Source organism: Blastomyces gilchristii, assembly GCF_000003855.2.
Source record: "Blastomyces gilchristii SLH14081 genomic scaffold supercont1.20, whole genome shotgun sequence".
NCBI lineage: Eukaryota > Fungi > Ascomycota > Eurotiomycetes > Onygenales > Ajellomycetaceae > Blastomyces > Blastomyces gilchristii.
In genome coordinates, this window is record NW_003101663.1 from 779,199 (window position 1) to 798,340 (window position 19,142).

General features: G+C 34.1%; 2 protein-coding genes across 2 annotated transcripts; both read right to left on the reverse strand.

The window, feature by feature from the left end:
- Window positions 1–7,141: 7,141 nt before the first annotated feature.
- On the reverse strand, window positions 7,142–8,158 carry BDBG_07792 (uncharacterized protein; the record flags this gene model as incomplete). The annotated part of the gene is made up of 4 exons (XM_031723260.1): window positions 7,142–7,246; window positions 7,548–7,640; window positions 7,967–8,008; window positions 8,039–8,158. The coding sequence occupies 4 exons, from the start codon at window positions 8,156–8,158 to the stop codon at window positions 7,142–7,144; spliced, it is 360 nt and encodes a 119-aa protein (XP_031580387.1).
- A 9,144-nt stretch (window positions 8,159–17,302) lies between these two features.
- On the reverse strand, window positions 17,303–18,808 carry BDBG_07793 (uncharacterized protein; the record flags this gene model as incomplete). The annotated part of the gene is made up of 1 exon (XM_002621908.2): window positions 17,303–18,808. The coding sequence occupies one exon, from the start codon at window positions 18,806–18,808 to the stop codon at window positions 17,303–17,305; it is 1,506 nt and encodes a 501-aa protein (XP_002621954.1).
- Window positions 18,809–19,142: the final 334 nt, after the last annotated feature.

Here is a 19,142-nt window from a genome sequence, read left to right on the forward strand (position 1 = left end):
TTATTAGAATGATTGACTCAAACATCTTCTAATCACTGAATTCATATATAACAATGTAAAGAATGTAATTTTAAAAGTATCTTCTTTCTATACTTATTATAAATATAATTCTTCACTACTCAGTAATATTGTGAACAACATTTCAAAGAGAGAGATAGACAGTCAGAATATTAAATAGATACAGAGAATAAAGTATCTCTCAGTATCAGAAGTAAAAGTGAGATTGAAACTTTTAAACAAAGTTCATGAGAAGACAGTGAAAAGTATTCACTGTACTCAGAAGTAGTAGATGAAATACTATAATTAAAAACATCTTTTAATGAAGTTCTTAATAGAGAATTAAGTACTACTTTCAGCAAAGAATATTAAGATAATAAGACTGTGTAAAAAGCTCAGTGAGCAGTGACTAGAATCTTTCTCAGTAATAAGAGTGATAAGTAAGCAGATATATAAGTTGAAATTACTCACAGAATTGAAATCAATTCATTCTATTTTTCACATTTTCTATTTGAAGCTCTATAAGCAACACTCTGAGATAAAGCTGTCTCAGTCAAATGACATTGAGATTGAGAGTGATATTAAATATCTTATGAAGAAAATATTGAATAAGTGAATATATTACAGTAAGCTTCAATATCTCATTAAATGAGAAGATTATTCATTATTAAAGAATTCATGAAAACTGCTTAAGCATTTGAAGAATACTGAGAAAGAGATTGCAAGCTATGAGACAGCTAGTAGAGATTATCTCATTACACATCAGAGACATTGAGTAAGAAATGTTACTTAAGACTTCTCATTTTTCTTAAAGAGTTTTTTAGAGATGATCTCACAGTAATGAGTCAGTGTCTTATAAGCTCTGTAGCACTTTTCTTCTATTTTCTCTTAAAGAATTTTTTAGAAGTTTAATAAGACTACACAAGTGTAAAATTCCTGAAGTGATTAGAGAAAAGAGATATTTGAAATTAATAAAAAAGATTAATATTATCAATTCACAGACTGCTGCTATTCTAGTGAGACTGCAGCTCATTAAAAAAGTAAAAAGAGAAAATCTCAGAGTCTACTTATTAATAATTACACTTTCATCAAACTTATTCTTCATCATTGAAGTCTTTAGTACTGATATCTTTGTCTGCTGAGAAGTTAGCACTGCAGTGCTGTAGAGAAGCATGCTGTAGAAGAGTATAAGAGATACTTAAAGTATTAACTTATCAATTTACAAAGTATCTTAATTATCTGTTTTAATTGAAGTGAGATTCTCTTCAATCAGTAATTAATCTCTGTGATACTTTTAATAATAGTGCTGACTGATTTCTTCTTGAGATCAGCTATTCTGAGATGTTTTTTCATCTCAGAGACTCATACTTTTATCTTCTTCTACAGATAAGTAAGAAGAATCTTCTCAGTCTTGATAGAATCTGTCAATACTTAAAGCTCTGAGACTCTTACTCTGTACTACTTGAGTATCTAGACTTCTTATCAGAGTCAATACAACATCTTTCTATGAGATAATATCTTCAGAAAGACAGAAGTTATTGTTACAGATACAACAGAAATAACAGAAGTGAGAGAAGAAGTAGATATATAAAATTCTCTTCTTCTTCAGCTGCTTAGCATAGCACAGATAAGTAGCAGTATCAGTCAGAGACTGTATCAGAGCCTTCTCACAGAGAGAAGATGAAGAAACTGCAGAATTCTGCAGACTCAACTCAGCAGCATTTCAAGCAGAGCTCAGGCATGCAGAAGAGAAACTATGAATTAAGCTTCTCAGAGTCACTGTTTCTGAAATCAAGCTCTTCTCAGATTTCTCTTCAAATGATCACACAGAGTCATACATCACTGTATTAATGAGAGAAAGAGGCAGTGTTATAACAGCAGTAGAGAGAGCAGAAGACAGACTGAACACAGATACATCAGCTGACAGAAGAAACAATATCTCACTACATAGCATGACTACTATCACTGTGACTGCAAGAGATGCAGAAGAGGGAGAAGATGTGACAATGAGAGTAGTACTCTCACAGCTCATTAACACTGTCTTCATCTTCAATCTGACTTTCTTTGCAGTCACAGAGGTGTAAGAAATCCCGCTCCTCGCGGATCCTTTACCCCTATTCCTATCTCTTGTGTAACCAATAGGGCTAGCGGCCCTTGGCTACACACAACTATATAGACTGGAGTTCGCGAATACTATTTACAACTCAGCTTGAATACTATTATACACTTGACCCCTACATTTATCTTTCTACTGTGAACACTTCTAGTAGTTAACAGTACATATCATGTCAAGCTGCAAACACCTGAATAATTGCTGTGAGCACTTATTCTTACATTTCAAGCTCAGTCAGTCAGCAACTGCCTGTTATGACTGAAAGAACTAGAAACTTGCATGCTTCAATCCCTGTGAACTCTACTGCAGACACTCAGGAGCAGCCACCCGAACCATGAATAACCTCCATAAAAGAAGTCTCAGAGGACTTATCAATCACTCACAGAACATCATTCTCTGCATCTGTGACAGAGGAACCCTCTGAACCCATGAATGAATCAATCTCAGTGAAGAACATTCTTGAGCATCTCCTGTGAGATCAAGCTATTTTTCTACAAGAAATGCTTACTGCCTGCAAACACCCTTGAACTGAGTCTCTAGACATGATCTTCAGAGACACTTATAAACTGAAAAGAAACTTCCTCAAGCTGTGATCACTTAAGGCCATCTATCAAATCACAATCTATAAAAGCTTTTGTGAGTTTGTATTTGAAATTGACTTACAAGCCCAGCTGTGTGACATGAAAGATGAAGAAGCTGTCATCTATGTGATAACAGGCCTCTATTACACTGAAGTCAAGAACTGGCTGAATTATCTAGAGAATGATCATGAGAGATTCTGATGATCTGTTCTCAAGATCTATCTAGAGAATAAGTTGAGAGACTTTACAAGCTGAACAGAGAACACCTGGGCTGTAATCATCAATATTAGAAAAAGAGGTGAGAAATCTGATAAAGACTACTCACAGCACTTCATGGAATTATGATGTGAATTGAGATCTGTGGAAACAGGGCCCTGAAACAAGACCTGAATGATGATGTTTGTGAAGAGACTGGATAAAGACATGCAGGACAAGCTCATTGAGCAAGGCTCTAAGCTCTTGACTCTGGAGAAACTGATGACTTTCATTCATCACTTACAGATCACTGTGAGAGTTACAGACTTATAAAGAGCAGATCATCAACCAGCTCTGTAAGAGTCAGAACAACAGAGGACAGATTTATCAGGAAAAGATGATAAGACACAGAGAGATTTGCATCTGACTGCTGAGCAGAGAGAGAGAGCTTCATAAGCTTCTGTGAACAGAGTGTACAACAGAGAGATTAAGAAAAAGAGACTCTGCTTTATCTGTTCTAAATCAGAATATCTTCATACAAACTGTTCAGACAAATCAAAATAGGAATTTGAAGAGTCACAGACAGAGTCAGCAACAGTCTTCTTAAGAATCTTGAAGCTGACATCTGAATCTGTTACTCTCTTAATGAAAATGCTTACTCACAGAGAGAGACTGCACTGCAGTACTGCTGTCTCACAAGTATGAAAAGTATTAATGAACTCAGGATCCCAGGTCACTGTGATGTTTCTAAAGCTCACAGAGCAAATGAGCTGAAAGATGAAGACTGAGAACCTGCTCTTACAATAAGCAGAGTGTGAGAACTCAGACCTGAGAGCTGAGAGACTCATAAGAGTTATCTTTGAATTACAAGATCTCTCTGAAATCTGAAGAAGATTTGCAGAAACTGTGATTATCACAGACATCACAGATAACATGTATTTGAGACTTGCATAACTTCAAAGACACAATTCACACATAGCTGTCTGTGAGTCAGGTTTATACTTTCAATCAGTGTTGGCAGACTCACTCACAGAGGTAGAAGCAGTTAATGCTGCAGAGTTGATTAGAGGAGATAAGCTTATCTATATGATAACTTTGTGAGTGTCTGAGAATCTCACAGTCATGAAAACTGAGCTTCAGATATCAGAGAAATATCAAGATCTCACAGAGATGTTCAGCTCAGCTAAGGCAGCTGAGCTTTCTTCTCACTGTGAGAAGAATCTGATAATAGATTTGATAGAAGAGCAGAAACTCTTCTGAGAATCAATCTATAAGCTCTTTTATCATAAGACAGAGGCCTTGTGAACCTATGTAAAGAAGAATCTGAAGAATGACTTTATCTGATCTTCACAGGCCTCTGCAGGAGCCTCTGTGATATTCATGAAGAAGAAGAATAAAGATCTCAGATTGTGTGTAGACTATCATAATCTGAACTTCAAGATAATAAAGAGCTGCTACTCTCTGTCTCTGATTGAGAATGTGATCAACTGTCTCACAGAAGCTGTCATATTCATACAACTGAATGTGATCAATGCATATACACAGCTACAAATACAGTCTGAGAATGAATGAAAGACTGTCTTTAGAACTGCACTGAGATTATTTGAATATCTAGTAATATCTTTTGATCTGACTAATATTCCTGCAGCATTTCAGTCTTTCATCAATAAAACACTTTATGCATATCTGAATGTCTTCATAATAATATATCTGAATGATGTGATGATGTACTTCATGAAGAAGAAAGAACACACTGAGCATGTGCAAAGCATGTTGAAGGCCTTAGATGAGGCAGAACTGTATATTAAGCTTATGAAATGCAACTTCAGTGCCTGCTGAATTAATTTCCTAGAATATGTAATCACTGTGGATGATATTCAGATGAAATCTTCACAGATTGAGACTATTCTATCATGACTGAAGTCAACTAGTATTCATGAGATTCAGATCTTTCTGAACTTTGTGAATTTCTATAGATAATTTATCTTTGCATTCATGAGAATCTTCTTGATTCTTACAGACATGCTGAAGAGTGAAAATAAGAAGAAGTCATTCTGTGAATGAAGAATGAAAAGATTATTAAGAAGAGAGAACTGTGAGAACTTTCTTATCTCAGAAGCTCACAGAGTCTTTATAAGATTGAAATAGATATTTATAAATACAGTGATACTATTTCACTTTGATCTCTTGCTCTTAACTAGATTGAAGACAGATGTCTTCTTCTTTGTGATTTCAGAAATAGTCTTACAACTACAGTCAAATGAGAACTGGGTTTCAGTGGCCTTTTTCTCACAGAAGATGCAACTCACAGAGATCAACTATGATATTCATGATCAGAAGCTTCTTATGATAGTGAAATCCTTTCATCACTGATGTCACTACTTTGAGGGCCTCATGACAGTGATTACTGTTAGAACTGATCATGACAGCTTGTGACAGTTTACTTCAATCAAGGAACTCTCACAGTAGCAGATTTACTGAACTCAGAGACTGAGTGAGTTCTGATTCAAGATAGAATATATCAAGAGAACTAAGAACTCAGTGAATGAACTCTCTCACAGGCCAGACTATATTAAGAAGGCCAGGGTGACAGACACAGAGAGACTAGAGAAGATAGAAAAGCTTTACAGAATGCTCAGACTGAGTGTTATAAAGAGATTAACTGAAGAGTCTCTCAATTCTCTGTAAGAGAAGAAGAAAGAGAGAGGAAAGAAGCCTGCATAACTACTCTCTATAATACTGAGAGTCAACACTCTGAGAATCTCTGTGAGAATTCTTGAAGAGAGTATCTATAATCTGAAGAATTTACAGACTTTGAGAAGCATCACAGAAGACCTGGTGTAAGAGGAAACAGAGCATAAGTCTTCACAAGGTCTTCTATTCAGATTGTCTGAACTGCAACTGAAGAATGAATATACTCAGTATATTCAGAAACTGCTCACAGCAGGGATTAATCCTGCAGAAATAAAGAATTGAAGAGACTTAAATGACCTCTTGCAAAGAGAGGGCTGAATTTATGTGCCTGCAAATGAGTTTCTATGTGTAGAACTTATTAAAAGATATTATAACTCTTCTCTAGTGAGTTATTTTGCAGACACTAGAACTCATGAGCTGCTTATAAGAAAATACTTCTGACTGAAGATGCAAGAACTTGTGAAGAAGATAGTGAATTCTTATACTGTTTATCAGAGTTCATAGATAGTGTGGTTCAGATCATATAAAGAACTTACTCCTCTACTCATTTCACAGAAATCTTGAGAATAGCTAGAAATGAATGTTCTTGTGAGTCTCTCTGAAAGCAAGGACATATATGATACCTGTTTTGACAGTGTGCTGATGATAGTGAATTGCTTTATCAAGATGACACACTTTATATCCACTCACAAGAACTTGAAGTCAAAGAATTTGACTCATATCTTTGTCTGTGATGTGATTCAGTTGCATAAGTTGTCTGTGAACATTGTCTCAGACAGAGAATCAATCTTTGTAGAAGAGTTCTGATCTGATCTGATGACTATACTGAAGATCTCATAAGATCTAAGCACAGCTTTTCATCAACAGACAGATGATCAGATAGAATGCCTGATGAGTATATTAAAACAGTATCTGCAGTGCTTTGTCAATTACAATTAGAATGACTGAGTGTATTGATTATCACTCACAGAGTTTATATACAACAACTCAAAGCATGTCAGCACAGATAAAACCCTCTTTGAGATGCTCACTGAAACTTATTCACAGATGATCTTAATAAACCTGTGAGAGTATACTATAGAGTGTGATGATGTCTGTGAACAGGCTGAGAGAATTCAGAAGATCTGAGAGAAAGCCTGTGAATTCTTGAGAAAGGCTTAAGAGTATCAGAAGAGATACTATGACTTCAAGCACATTGCAAAGAGTTTCAAGAAAGATGATAGAGTCTGACTAAGTCTAGAAAACATCATCATATGAAGATCTAGCAAGAAGCTGAATCTCTTACAGACAGAGTCTTGTAAGATTATGAAGAAAGTTAGCTCATAGTTCTACAGATTGAAACTGTTATCTGAGTTGCAGATGTACAATGTTTTTCATGTCTCTTTGCTCTGTGAATATAAGGAATTCTCAGAAGAGAACTCTGTAACTCATCACTCTATCTGCAAAGTACTAGAGAGTGAAAGAGAATATCAGGTTAAAGGAATTATTAACTCAGAGAAGCAAGATTGCAAGCTCTGATTCAAGGTTCAGTGATAAGAATATTCTGACAAGATGAATGAGTTCACTTGAGAATCATCTGAACAGATAAGACATCTGCAGAAGCTGAGACATGACTTTCATACTGTGAATTCTGACAAGTCAGAATGATGCAGTCTTCACTAAGAACCTGGTTATAATAAAGACATTAACACTGTCATTTATAAATCCTAGTCTATAAGATGATGAGTTTCTACTGAGATGAACAGTCTGTGATGTATACAAGAGAAGAAGAAAACATGTTCTTATTAAAGCTAAAAAACAAGAAAATAAACAGGGTCATGAATGCAATTTAGAGATTAATAAAGAAAAAATAAAGAAAATTCACACTTACATTATCAATATCTGTGACACTTAATTTCTTTATAACTACTAATTTCTCTCTTCAAAGAAGTAGAGAGTATCATGTCTATAGTACAGACAATTGTTACATTTGATGTGAAGACTGTCAGAAATGCACAGACTTCAGAGAAGCTGAACACCAGAATGCATGCAGTTGCAGCAGAATCTTGAAGACTGATTATCTGTGCATGTGATCAGATATTTCTCACAAAGCTGTGTTCACTCTCTCAGTTATGCTGAAGTATTCAGTCTGAAAATAATGAGAATGTGAAGAGAAGGCTCATCTGCCCAGATCAACTCTCATTGCAAATTCATGGCATTTGCATTGCCTTGACTACCTGGATTTTGCGGGTACCTGAGAACTCATCTCTTATTGACAATGAGATTGCGGAAATGCGCCGCGGCGCGAGAATCATTGATAGGAAATCTAGGCATATTCACATATGTCTGGTCAGAGATTGTGCAGGCAGAGAGAGGGTGATCATAGGCCTGTGGAACTGCAGGAGACACTGATAACACTGAGAGCTTCACAAGAACTGTCAGCTAGAGTCTGTAAGGAATTACTTATGAGAAGACTTACAGCAAAGGAAGAGACTGCACTGCTTAGAGCCAGGGACTGGCCTGGGGAAGGGATGAGATGAGCTGCTGGCCTGAAGATCAGGTGCAGTGACAGGGCTGAGAGGAATGAAGATGCAGTCATAAGCAGCAGCACCCCTGCTTCATCAGCCAGTAAAAAGTGATTGAAGAAGTTATGAGAACACTCATGAGAAGCTCAGCAGTGACCAGACATTGTTTACAAAGATGTTGAAATTGAAAAAATTTTTATTCTTGAGAAGTTCTTGAATTAATATGTGAATATTGTCAGAAACACTCTCTCTCTGTCATCTGAGTGAAAACACTTCACAGATGAATGAGAATACTCACAGTTTATAAGAATAAGAGCTGTTACAGAAAAAGGAAAAAGAAGATGAGATTCTGCAGACAGATCTGAGATATTTATACTACTCTAGAGAGGTTTACTTACACTGTGAGTGATTCTGCAGAACAGTCAGATCACTCTAGTAAACAAGAGTGATTGTGAATCACAGGCCTGGATCTTTCTATATGACTATAAAGAGTGATTATAGACTGTGAACATCTTGATTCTACAATTCTACAGAGTTGATGAAAGAATGAAAAATTCCTCACAATTCTACAGTGTCAAAGAGCAATGATTTGCAAGAATGAATGAAAGATTAACTTACAAATATTTCTCTTTGATAAGAATGATCTCACAGAGAGTGATTCATCTGTGAGATGAATCTGTGTGATGATTACACAAGAATCTTGTGAAAATGATTGAGAGTCAACTGAAACTCTTCTGTATGAAAGATATGAGATGAATCTGTGTGATAGTCAGAGAAGAATCTGTAGATCACAAAGAATCTCACAGAATAAGAAACTGAGTGACAGACTCTTTTCTCTTCATGATAACAAGAGATTTTTCCTCACTGAGGTTTTTTACAGATGTGAAGGATTTTTAGTGAGTATCACTGCAGTGCTGAGCTGACTATGAAGTCACTCAGTGAAAGGCTTCACAGATGAAGTCTTAGAGAGGGGGGGATATGTAAGAAATCTCACTTCTCACAGATTCTTTACCCCTATTCCTATCTCTCATGTAATCAATAGAGCTAGCGGCTCTTGGCTACACACAACTATATAGACTGGAGTTCATGAATACTATTCATAACTCAGCTTGAATGCTATTATACACTTGATCTCTACATTTATCTTTCTACTGTGAACACTTCTAGTAGTTAACAGTACATATCACGCCAAGCTGCAAACACCTGAATAATCGCCGCGAGTACTTATTCTTACAAGAGGCTGCAGCTGCATCACAAAGACATTTACTCACTAGAAAATATCAGAATAAGCTCTCTACTGTTCTTCAAGAATGATACTCTTATGCACTCACTATTGCAGATGAGAAGAGAGAAAGAAAAATGTGTCACAGAGAGAGAAGTTCTTTTTGAGAAAATTCTACTACTACTGTTAACTTTGTCTCTAAAACACACCACTTTTACAGAGAATTTTATATATAGAATGAAATATATTAAAAGATCTGTAAGTCATTTATTAACTACATTTTTCACATTTCAAATTAATATATAAGAAACTCATTTATCACATATTTGATTTAAACAAAGATGAGAAAAGAAAGATCTACACAGTCAGTAGAAAAACTCATCTATTTCTTTATATTATATACAGTATACATACTATTAATCAGTTGATAACTATTGCTATATAACAAAGATAATTTCTAATTCAGTAATCTTAAGAGTATAGAGACTATACTCTTAAAGAGAAGAGTATTATCATACTCTCAGCTATATCAAGACTCTACTACAGTTTCACACAGCTCATTACTTTTATATGAATAATTTCATTTATCTTACAGATTATTCAAACCAGTTTTCAATCACTCTATGACATCATTCAGATATATCATAGAAAGATTTAATTAATAAATATGAGAATCTCACTTCTATATAAGATTAGTAGATTACTTTTTCTTAATAGTAAGACACTGCTGAGATATCACTTCAGCTATTCTCACTTATGAAATAAGAGAAGATATTCACTCATTATCTATATAGAATAGCTAGATGCTAACTTCTTATAAAAGAAGTCAGTGATTCATTTTACTTCTACTGAAAGATATATAAGAGTTACTGCATGTCTCATACAATCTTCTTAGTATACTAAGTATTATATCTGTGATATTCTCACAATAACTTTGTAGTCTACAAGCTCACTATTCAAGCAAGATAGTCAAGCTCACTTATATAACTTCTTAAAACAACTATCTTTACATGACACTGCTAGACTGGCCGGCGGGACCATGAATTTCACATTTAGTTCTATTTGGTCTGATCTCATACATTTCTTGACATGAGTCTCATCAGGACCAAGCCTTAAAAAAATCTGAAAATGAATCATTTCTGAGAGAAATGATGTGAAAAATAACCAGATTTAATTCAAGAACAGTGAAATGAGAGTAATTTCTTAGAATAAACTGTGAAAGATGATCATTCTTCTAAAATCAGAATGAGACTGAGACTGAAGATTAAAATCAGTCTCATTCAGTTCATTCAGTGATTACTTATATAATCAGAATTTGGTAACAATTATTGATAACACTCATGAAACAACTAAATACATTCTTGTGCAAGTTTATTCTTCACTTTCTCATGAAAACTACACTTCTCTGATATACTGTGATCAGAGGTATTAAACCATCTGATAATTTCATGTTTTATAATCATGAGTTTCTTGATTGTTTCTCCTTGTAATTGTCTTCAGTGATAATGATAAATATCTTGACTTGAGTTAAACTTTCACTTCATTTTCACCTCTGTCAATGAAATTGTCAGAATATCACATGTCATCAGTGCAACAGTTGAATATATACTCTCAACAATTTTTCATAACTCTAGAATTGATTTGATGTGTAAATTTGTCAGATCATCTTGAAGATAGCAGTTAAATTCAGTTTTATAAGCATGTAGTTTTACCTGATTTTCAGTTGCAATCAATATATGTAAGTTCTGTTTCAAAGTTAGTATTATAGTTCTATGAGATATGAAGTGTTATTAAAGATCATTACTTACTAGGGAATTGTATTTCACTGTCTTCATATCTTGAACATCTACTCATTCAAATCTCTGATAGTTAGCATTGTAGTAGTCTCAGACTAATTTAACATACAAGTCTCATTTCTCCTCTGTTCAATCTTGAGAAGTGTAGATATTAACTTAATGAGAGGGATCTAGTAGAGCTGCTACAGTATAGTACTCTGTAAAAGATTGTTCAGTTTTACTGTAATAATATGCTAGTTTATCCCTTGCAGTAATAATAGCCTGCACTATAGTATTATCTCAGACTGAATTTCTTTTTGAGTGATTCAACTACTTCTCAAGATGAGTAAATAAACTGTTATATATTCACCAGGCTGACTGCAGCATTGATGTACAAGTGATTGAGACTGTCTTTATTATCTTATAAAACTGAAACAGTAAATCAATCACATATTTCAACTGAGTTCACTTCATATCAGAAAGTTTCAATATCTGAATCTTTTCTCAATCAGAGTGTTGCACTTAATAATCAATTATCTGATACAATTGAAGAGTCTGAACAGCTATCTTATATATTAAACTTCACTGTATTTTAACATTCTGTATCATATTCAGTGATGTGACTGATTTATTTATTTATTGAATATTATAAAATCATTGTTATTGTTTAGAGAAGGTACAAATCACATTAGTAATGTTTCAAATCTGTGATATTTAAATTATTAGTCAATCTATTCAAAATTAACAGTAGTGTTACTAAAAAGCATTATCAAAAAGCAATATTAAAAAGTGTTGTTAAAAAACATTATCTTTTGCAAAGTAGATGTAAAAGTTACTTGAGTAATCACTTTCATCTCATTCTTATCTCAAGAACCAGTCATCTTATTATTCTTCATCTCAATGTTAAGATTCTTTATCAGTGTTTACATCATAAGTTGAACCATATGAGCAATGTAGAGAATATAACCTTGTTTACTATTTCAGAAATACAAAGTCAATTTTTGCTTCAAGCTCTTCATCATAGTGTAGTTATTTGCAGCATTATCAGTTATAATTATAAGAAGACTGAGACTAATATTTCAATAGTTATTTTTAATCACAGTTATTAATATCTCTGTCATATAATTCTCAGTATGACTACTGATCAATAATTCAAATCTAATTAATATCTCTTGATAAGTTCAGTTCTCATCAATATAATAACATATAACTGTCATAAATGCAAGATTGTTTGTACTAGTTTATGCATTCACTGTAAGAGACACTCTTCAATGATTCTTCAACTCTGATTCTAGATGTTGTATATTAACTTTGTAGTATATCTCAAGATTGAACTGAAGACAGAATCAATGTGAAATATAAAGATTTGAATTAAGTATTTGAAGAAGTATTCAGAATTCAGGGTTTTCAATTGATTGAAGAGAAAGATTCAGAGATATATATATATGAAGTAATTGTTTACAGAAGTTATCAGATAAGAGTTATGAAATCAGAGTACTGATATATAATTGTTTTCACATAATTTTCTTCAAATTAGAAAGTTAGTATTATTAAAAATCATTATCTGATAGAGTAACTTATCAGCTCAGTAGTAATTTTCTGATTATTTTTCTTTTATTATCTATATTCTGATGACTTCAGATGTCAGAAAATTTCTTCAGAGTTATGATCAGTTTATAATGAATGTTTCTAAATAAAGTTACAGTAATTGTAGCAGAGAGATGACTCTTCAGTAATCTACAATATAATCTGTTGATAATTATTTCATAGATTATCTTGATATTTATGTTGAGTTTTTCATAAATTTCATGACCTGAAATCAGATGTGAAGAATGAAGTGATTATTTATTATAATTGAAAGAGAGCATTCTGTGTTGAATTGTAAATAATATAGACTTTGTGATTCACAGTGATTTCTTAAAGAGTTTATAAATCTTCAATAGAAGTAAAAGAAGTGAAAGAAGTGAATTCAGAAGATATGATAATAATTTAAGAAAGATAACAATTTATTTTCAATAACTGATCACTGATGTGTATAAGAAGAATTAATATAAGAGAAAATAATCTTGTTTCTTAGCTTAGTTATAATTTTAGTACTAACTCAGATTGAATATTATTGATGTATAAAAGTAAATAAATAATCTTGATTAATTTCTATCATATTTCTTAAAATATATTAATATTGTGAAAGAGAGTGTTATCAAATTATATTATCAGATGATATCATTAAAAATATATTAATATTATGAATATTAATGTTGAAAAAATGTTGATACTTATACATTATAGTGATTTGTGAATCATGATAGTTAAATATATATATATATATATATCATTCCTGACTTGATTACAACTTGTACAATAATTTTTGAAAACTTAAAATTAATTTTAATTATTAATAATTAAAAACTTAAACTTATAACTAACTAATATAAAAAGAAAAAAATCTACTTCTTCTCTTTCTCATTCTTCTTATTATTCTTTATAATTCACTTCTCATTCTTCTTCTTCTTCTTCTTCTTCTTCTTCTCCTTCTTCTCATCTGAGGTAATAATTATCTCAAAATCTCTCTTCACTGCCTTCTCAGAGAAGGGTTCTTGCTACTCTCTCTCACTCAGGTCAACCTGCATCTCAAAATCCTGCATTTTCTGATCTACTGTCTCAGGTTTCATCTCAGTGATAAGCAGATTAACATACTCAGAAAGCAGGGCTGTCTTCTCAATATTCTGAATTATGAAGCGCATTTAAGACCTGAATAAGACCTCAATTTCCTTCTTCTTTATCAGCTTCTGCTAATTAATTAGAGAACAGAAGTATTATCAAAAATCATTATCTCTTAATAAATAAAAAACTTATTAGTTTTGACTTCTTTATCTTCTATTTTAACATTCTCTTAATCTTCTTCTACTACTGTTTATTTATAGTAACACTCTTCTTCTCTCTTTCTCTCTTCATCTTGAACTCAAATTATTCTCAGAACTTCTCCTGGTCTTATCACTACTGTATAAGACTCTTCACTGTCTTCTTCTTTAATCTCTCATGAGTGATGTTATCTGCATTATTTCTATACTTAGTTCAGTCTAAATCTATCAGAAGTGTTACTTAAAATTATTATCATTCTACTCTTTTACAGAGTCTCTTCAAGACATTATAACATGTCTTATAATCAGTCTCTTCTTATTTGAATATCTTTTTCTTCTCTCTCTTCAATCTATGACAGTGCTCACGCGTCTTAGTGATCTGCAGAATCGCAGAATATTTGAAGAGAGATGATATGATTGATTTCAGTGAGTATTAAAGAGAGATAAAGGCAGAAGAGATGATTAGAAATAATATAATAATAATAATAATAATGATGATGATAATGATAATAATAATAGTAATGATAATAATAGTGATGATGATAATGATGATAATAATAATAGTGATAGTGATGATAATGATGATGATGAAAGAAAGAGTGCATTGAAATATATTACTGACTTATCAAATATAAAGAGATAAAGAAAATATTAACAGCTTTCAGAGATATACAGAAACAGCTATAGTATTGCATAGTAATATCATTTTCATTCAATGCATGCAGTATTGATATTCTTTGTATACAGTTATCATATAATCTATATCAGAGATACATGCAGAAAACAGATCTTTGTTACTAGAAAGAATAATTGCAGTAATTCTCTGTTTTTATATTATAAAGATAAGTTATTCTTATTTCTTTCTTCTCTCTTTTCTCTTCTTCTTCAACTCATCACTAAATTCAAGCTAGTATAAAAACTATTAAAACACTTCTAGAAACTCTTAAATTAAAGAGTATAGACTAATTAAATTTTAAATACAGAAGAATTAAATTATATTTAATATTACTAATTATTCATTCTCTCTTAATAAAATCACAGTTGTGTCTTCTTCTTTCTCTCTCTAAATGAAACATGGCCTGTGAAAAGTGAGTATTACATCAGATTATAATGACTAACACAGTCTCAGTACACAGAGCTGTATATACACAGTGTGTACTGAACTGAGAGACTGTGTGAGTTGTAAACCAGTGTCAGTATCTCAGAGAGAGCTGTGCAGCATGAAAAAGCTGCAATTCTCAGTTATATGTGTAGAGAGTGAATTATCACAGTAAGTGCATATGTATTGCATGAAAGTAACACTTTTTAATAATACTCAGTCTCTGATATTATGAAAATAGAGTCTCTCTGTAAGATTCATTTTTATCAGAAGTCAGAGAATCTTATATTTCTCAAGATTATCTTCACTCATCTTATCTGTGAAATTAATGAGAAGAATCATTGATTTCAGTGTTCTATTCTTAATACTATTCAAGTGACAGCAGAGTTCACTCTGGCCACACTTTTTAAGTGTATGTTTTCTAAATATTCACATTTATACAGATATATACTGATTATTTATTAGATGATATTAAGATAATAACTTATTACAGCTGTGTTATTCTCACTGTGAGAGATACACAGTTAATAATGAACATTGCAAAGACTCTGAGAAGTAAGTATTTTAAGAGTACTACAGCTCTGCAATCTTGATTTTTTTTGTTTTTATTTTTTGTTTTTTTCTTTTTCTTTTCTTTTTTTTTTCATTCATTCTGATTTTTTCTTGTTTTTGTTTTATTTTGTTTTTTATTTTTTGTTTTTTTTTTTGTATTTTATATTTTTTTTATAATTAAAATTATATAAATTATGATCTGTGTTTAGAAAAGTAATAATATTTAATAATACTCTCTATTAAATTTTCAACAAATGAGTACTATGTTATGATATTATGTAAGTGAGAAGTAATTTCATAATTTCATTTAATATCATTCTCAATAATGAGATCAGAATGAAAATGTAACTAAGAATTTAAACATATTCTTTATTCAGAACTAGATTTTTATTTGAAAAGTGAATTTGAAATCTTTAATATTTGAAATAATATGATTTGAAATCAATGTGATGAATACAAACCATGATCAGAAGTAATGCTTTTAGGCAATATAATAACTGTAAAGTTTAATTCTGATCTCAGACATGATTACATAGTTAGTCTAGACACTGCTAACTAGTCACTACTTCAGTTCTGCTATATTATATATTCATTAATTAAATCTTTCTATGATATATCTGAATAATATCATAGAGTGATTGAAAACTGATTCAAATAACCTGTGAAATGAATGAAATCATTTATATAAAAGTAATAAGCTGTGTGAAACTGCAGTAGAGTTTTAATATAGTCAGAGATATAACACTGTAGAAGAATCTGATTTTACTATATATATTCATTTACAGTTCTACACAGTGTAAAGAGATAATCAGTGATAGAAAAGATGTAATGAGAGAAGATTATAATATCTAAGTTCTCTGAGTGTGATATTAAAGACAGACAGCTGTAGAAGTAGTAGAACACTGTAAAGAAATAAATTAATTAAGAGACTGATTTTATAAGCAGTGAATACAGACTTTTGACACATTATTCATTCTTGAGAATCTATGAGAGATGGTTGATCAGATGCATTATCTATTCAAGAATCTGTACAGAGTAGATAGTTGATAAGATGCATAATCTATTATTCAAGAATCTGTACAGAGTAGATAATATCCATGAATGATAGTGCAATGTCACGGGATTGCGCTTCGCTTAATTCTACACCAATCAGTGGGCTGTATTCGCGCCAAGAACCCCAAAAAGGAAATTCTCCACTTTTAATGACCAGGGTTTTCATCATATATTTGCTTCGCTTCGCTCCGCAAATTATTTCAATTTTTCTTTTTTCTTTTTTCTTTCCCAGACACCTTATGGCCATCCCTGTTTTCAACCGTCCAAGGAAACACCTCAGTAAAATAAGGGACTCACAAAGATAAGTCAGATTGTAAGCTTGTCTATGTAAATAGAGTTGTTCCGCGCGGTGCCTTTAACCTCCACGTTTCATGAAAAAATCGCTAAAATACTAAAATAGCATGTCCTATCTATCACCACAGAAAAAAACCCCAAAACCAAACCCTCTTGAACACCCACTATAACCCAAAGAAATGTATATAAAAAAATCCAGCCTTGTAGTATTCGCCAACCCGCTCGACATATGAAAACGTCAAGGTAAAAGTGAAAAATGAGTTAAAGGAAAACAAGGGAAAGGAAAATGCGCATGGGCTGCGCGGCGTATGGCCAGTCAAGCGAACGAGGATACAAAAGTAAGGGAAGAGGAGAAGAGAAAATCAACATAATTCATCTGCAGATACTGCAATCCACCTTCGTGGAATCTTGCAGCCAGCGCATCCACCACCACCACCACCACCTGCACTCATATAAACAGTCACAGCAGATGATGATGGCGATGACGACACCACCGTCTTCCTCGGCGGAAGCCAGACTTTGGCTCGACCGGGGATATCACTTCGAAGTTTACCACGACGCCGCATGTTCATTTCTAAGACGACCATGCGGAGGAAATCGCCGTTCTCTCTGGGCTCGCGCTGGCGGTGAGCCGGGGATTGTGGAGGGTCTTCTTCGCCTTCCTCGTCTTGGTAGTCAGAGTCGTTGTATTCATCGCTATTCTCAGCGTGCGAGCCATCTGCGCCTGTCGGATTAAGAAACGGGCGATTTCTGCGCACTTTATTGACCACTGGAGAGCTGTATGTCTGCATTTGAATGGAGGCTGTGCATCTGAGCGGTTGGACGGGAGTTCCTCGCGGGGATTCGCTGTAGATGTGAATATCAGCTGCGGAGATGGTCAAGGGGTTTAAATAGCGACGGAGTGCCGGTGAAGGGGGGTTCTTCATTGGAACAGGATGTTTATCGTCGGTTAGCTCGGGAGAAAAGGAGAAGAAGGATCGCGTCAGAAAATCTTCGGAACGGACTGAGGGGGCTGTGAAATTCGAGACGCTTTGGGCGGCGGATCTGAGTGCTCGAAGTGAGGCTGTGAGGTTTGACTTGACTGTTGCTCCAAGTTTTGGAAGAGAGCGGAAGGAGTTTGAGCCATATGCTGGTAGCTTTGTGGGAGTCTCATCGATGTGTATGTGATTATCTGGTATAGACGAAGAAAGGAGTGGGTGGTCCTGAGGGCAGGCTTCACAGGGCGAGAACAGACGCTGTTTCCGAACAAACGGCAATCGTTGAGTGGGAAAATATGGAGTTGCCGGGTCACTGAATGGGGTGGGAACATCATCATCATTATCTAAAGAAGGAACAGAGTCCAGCGATAAGGATTCTACTGAATCCGGAGTCTCTGATCCGGCCGGGAGGTTGCTCTCGTCATCCGCCAATTCGTTTGGAGGGCTCAAAAGAACGTGGAGAGAGGATTTTCTTGATGCTCGAACCATTCTGCCAGACTCGTTTCCTGCTATACCCTCCGCAAACAAGCCACCCAGATATTCTGCATTGTTATAGTCCAACAAACGACGCTGTTTCCGACCAGCCCAAGTCCGCGGCACCGGAATTGCCGTCGCTTCTAACAAGTTCGAAACATGAAGAGGAACAGAAACTTCCGGTCTTGTCGATGAACTGGAGCGCATTTCCGCGTTTCCTTTTGGAGGATTTCTTCTTGGTGTGGTTTGGAGAGGGCGGATAGATGGTCTTTGGGTTTTTCGCTGCGGAGCGATGAAAACGGGATTTGTCGGCGGGTCGAAAATTCCAGCCGAAACTACGGGAGCGGCCTTCTCATCCTGTAACTGGACGTTCGTATTTCTCATCGTAGAGTTGAATCGAAAAGTCTGGGGAGGCATCGCCGCGGTTCATCACCTTCGCAAGGGCTAGAGAGTAATGGGAGATAGTGAGTGGTCTTGGTGGATAGAGGTTGGAGGTAAACCGTCAACGCAAACACAGAGATGCAGGTAGTCAATCCTAAAGCACAGTTCCCTATAACCTTGGCAGACTGACTGCCCACTCTACTTGTTGTGCTTGTGTCAACGATTGCTAGATCAACTCTCTAAGCCTTGTAAACGGATGTCAACGACAATGAAGCCAATATGATCTGCCAAGTGCATAAACATAGCAGGCTTGTGAACAAGAGCGAATCCTAAGAAGGAAGAAAAGAGAAAAGAAAAGAGATGATAGGAG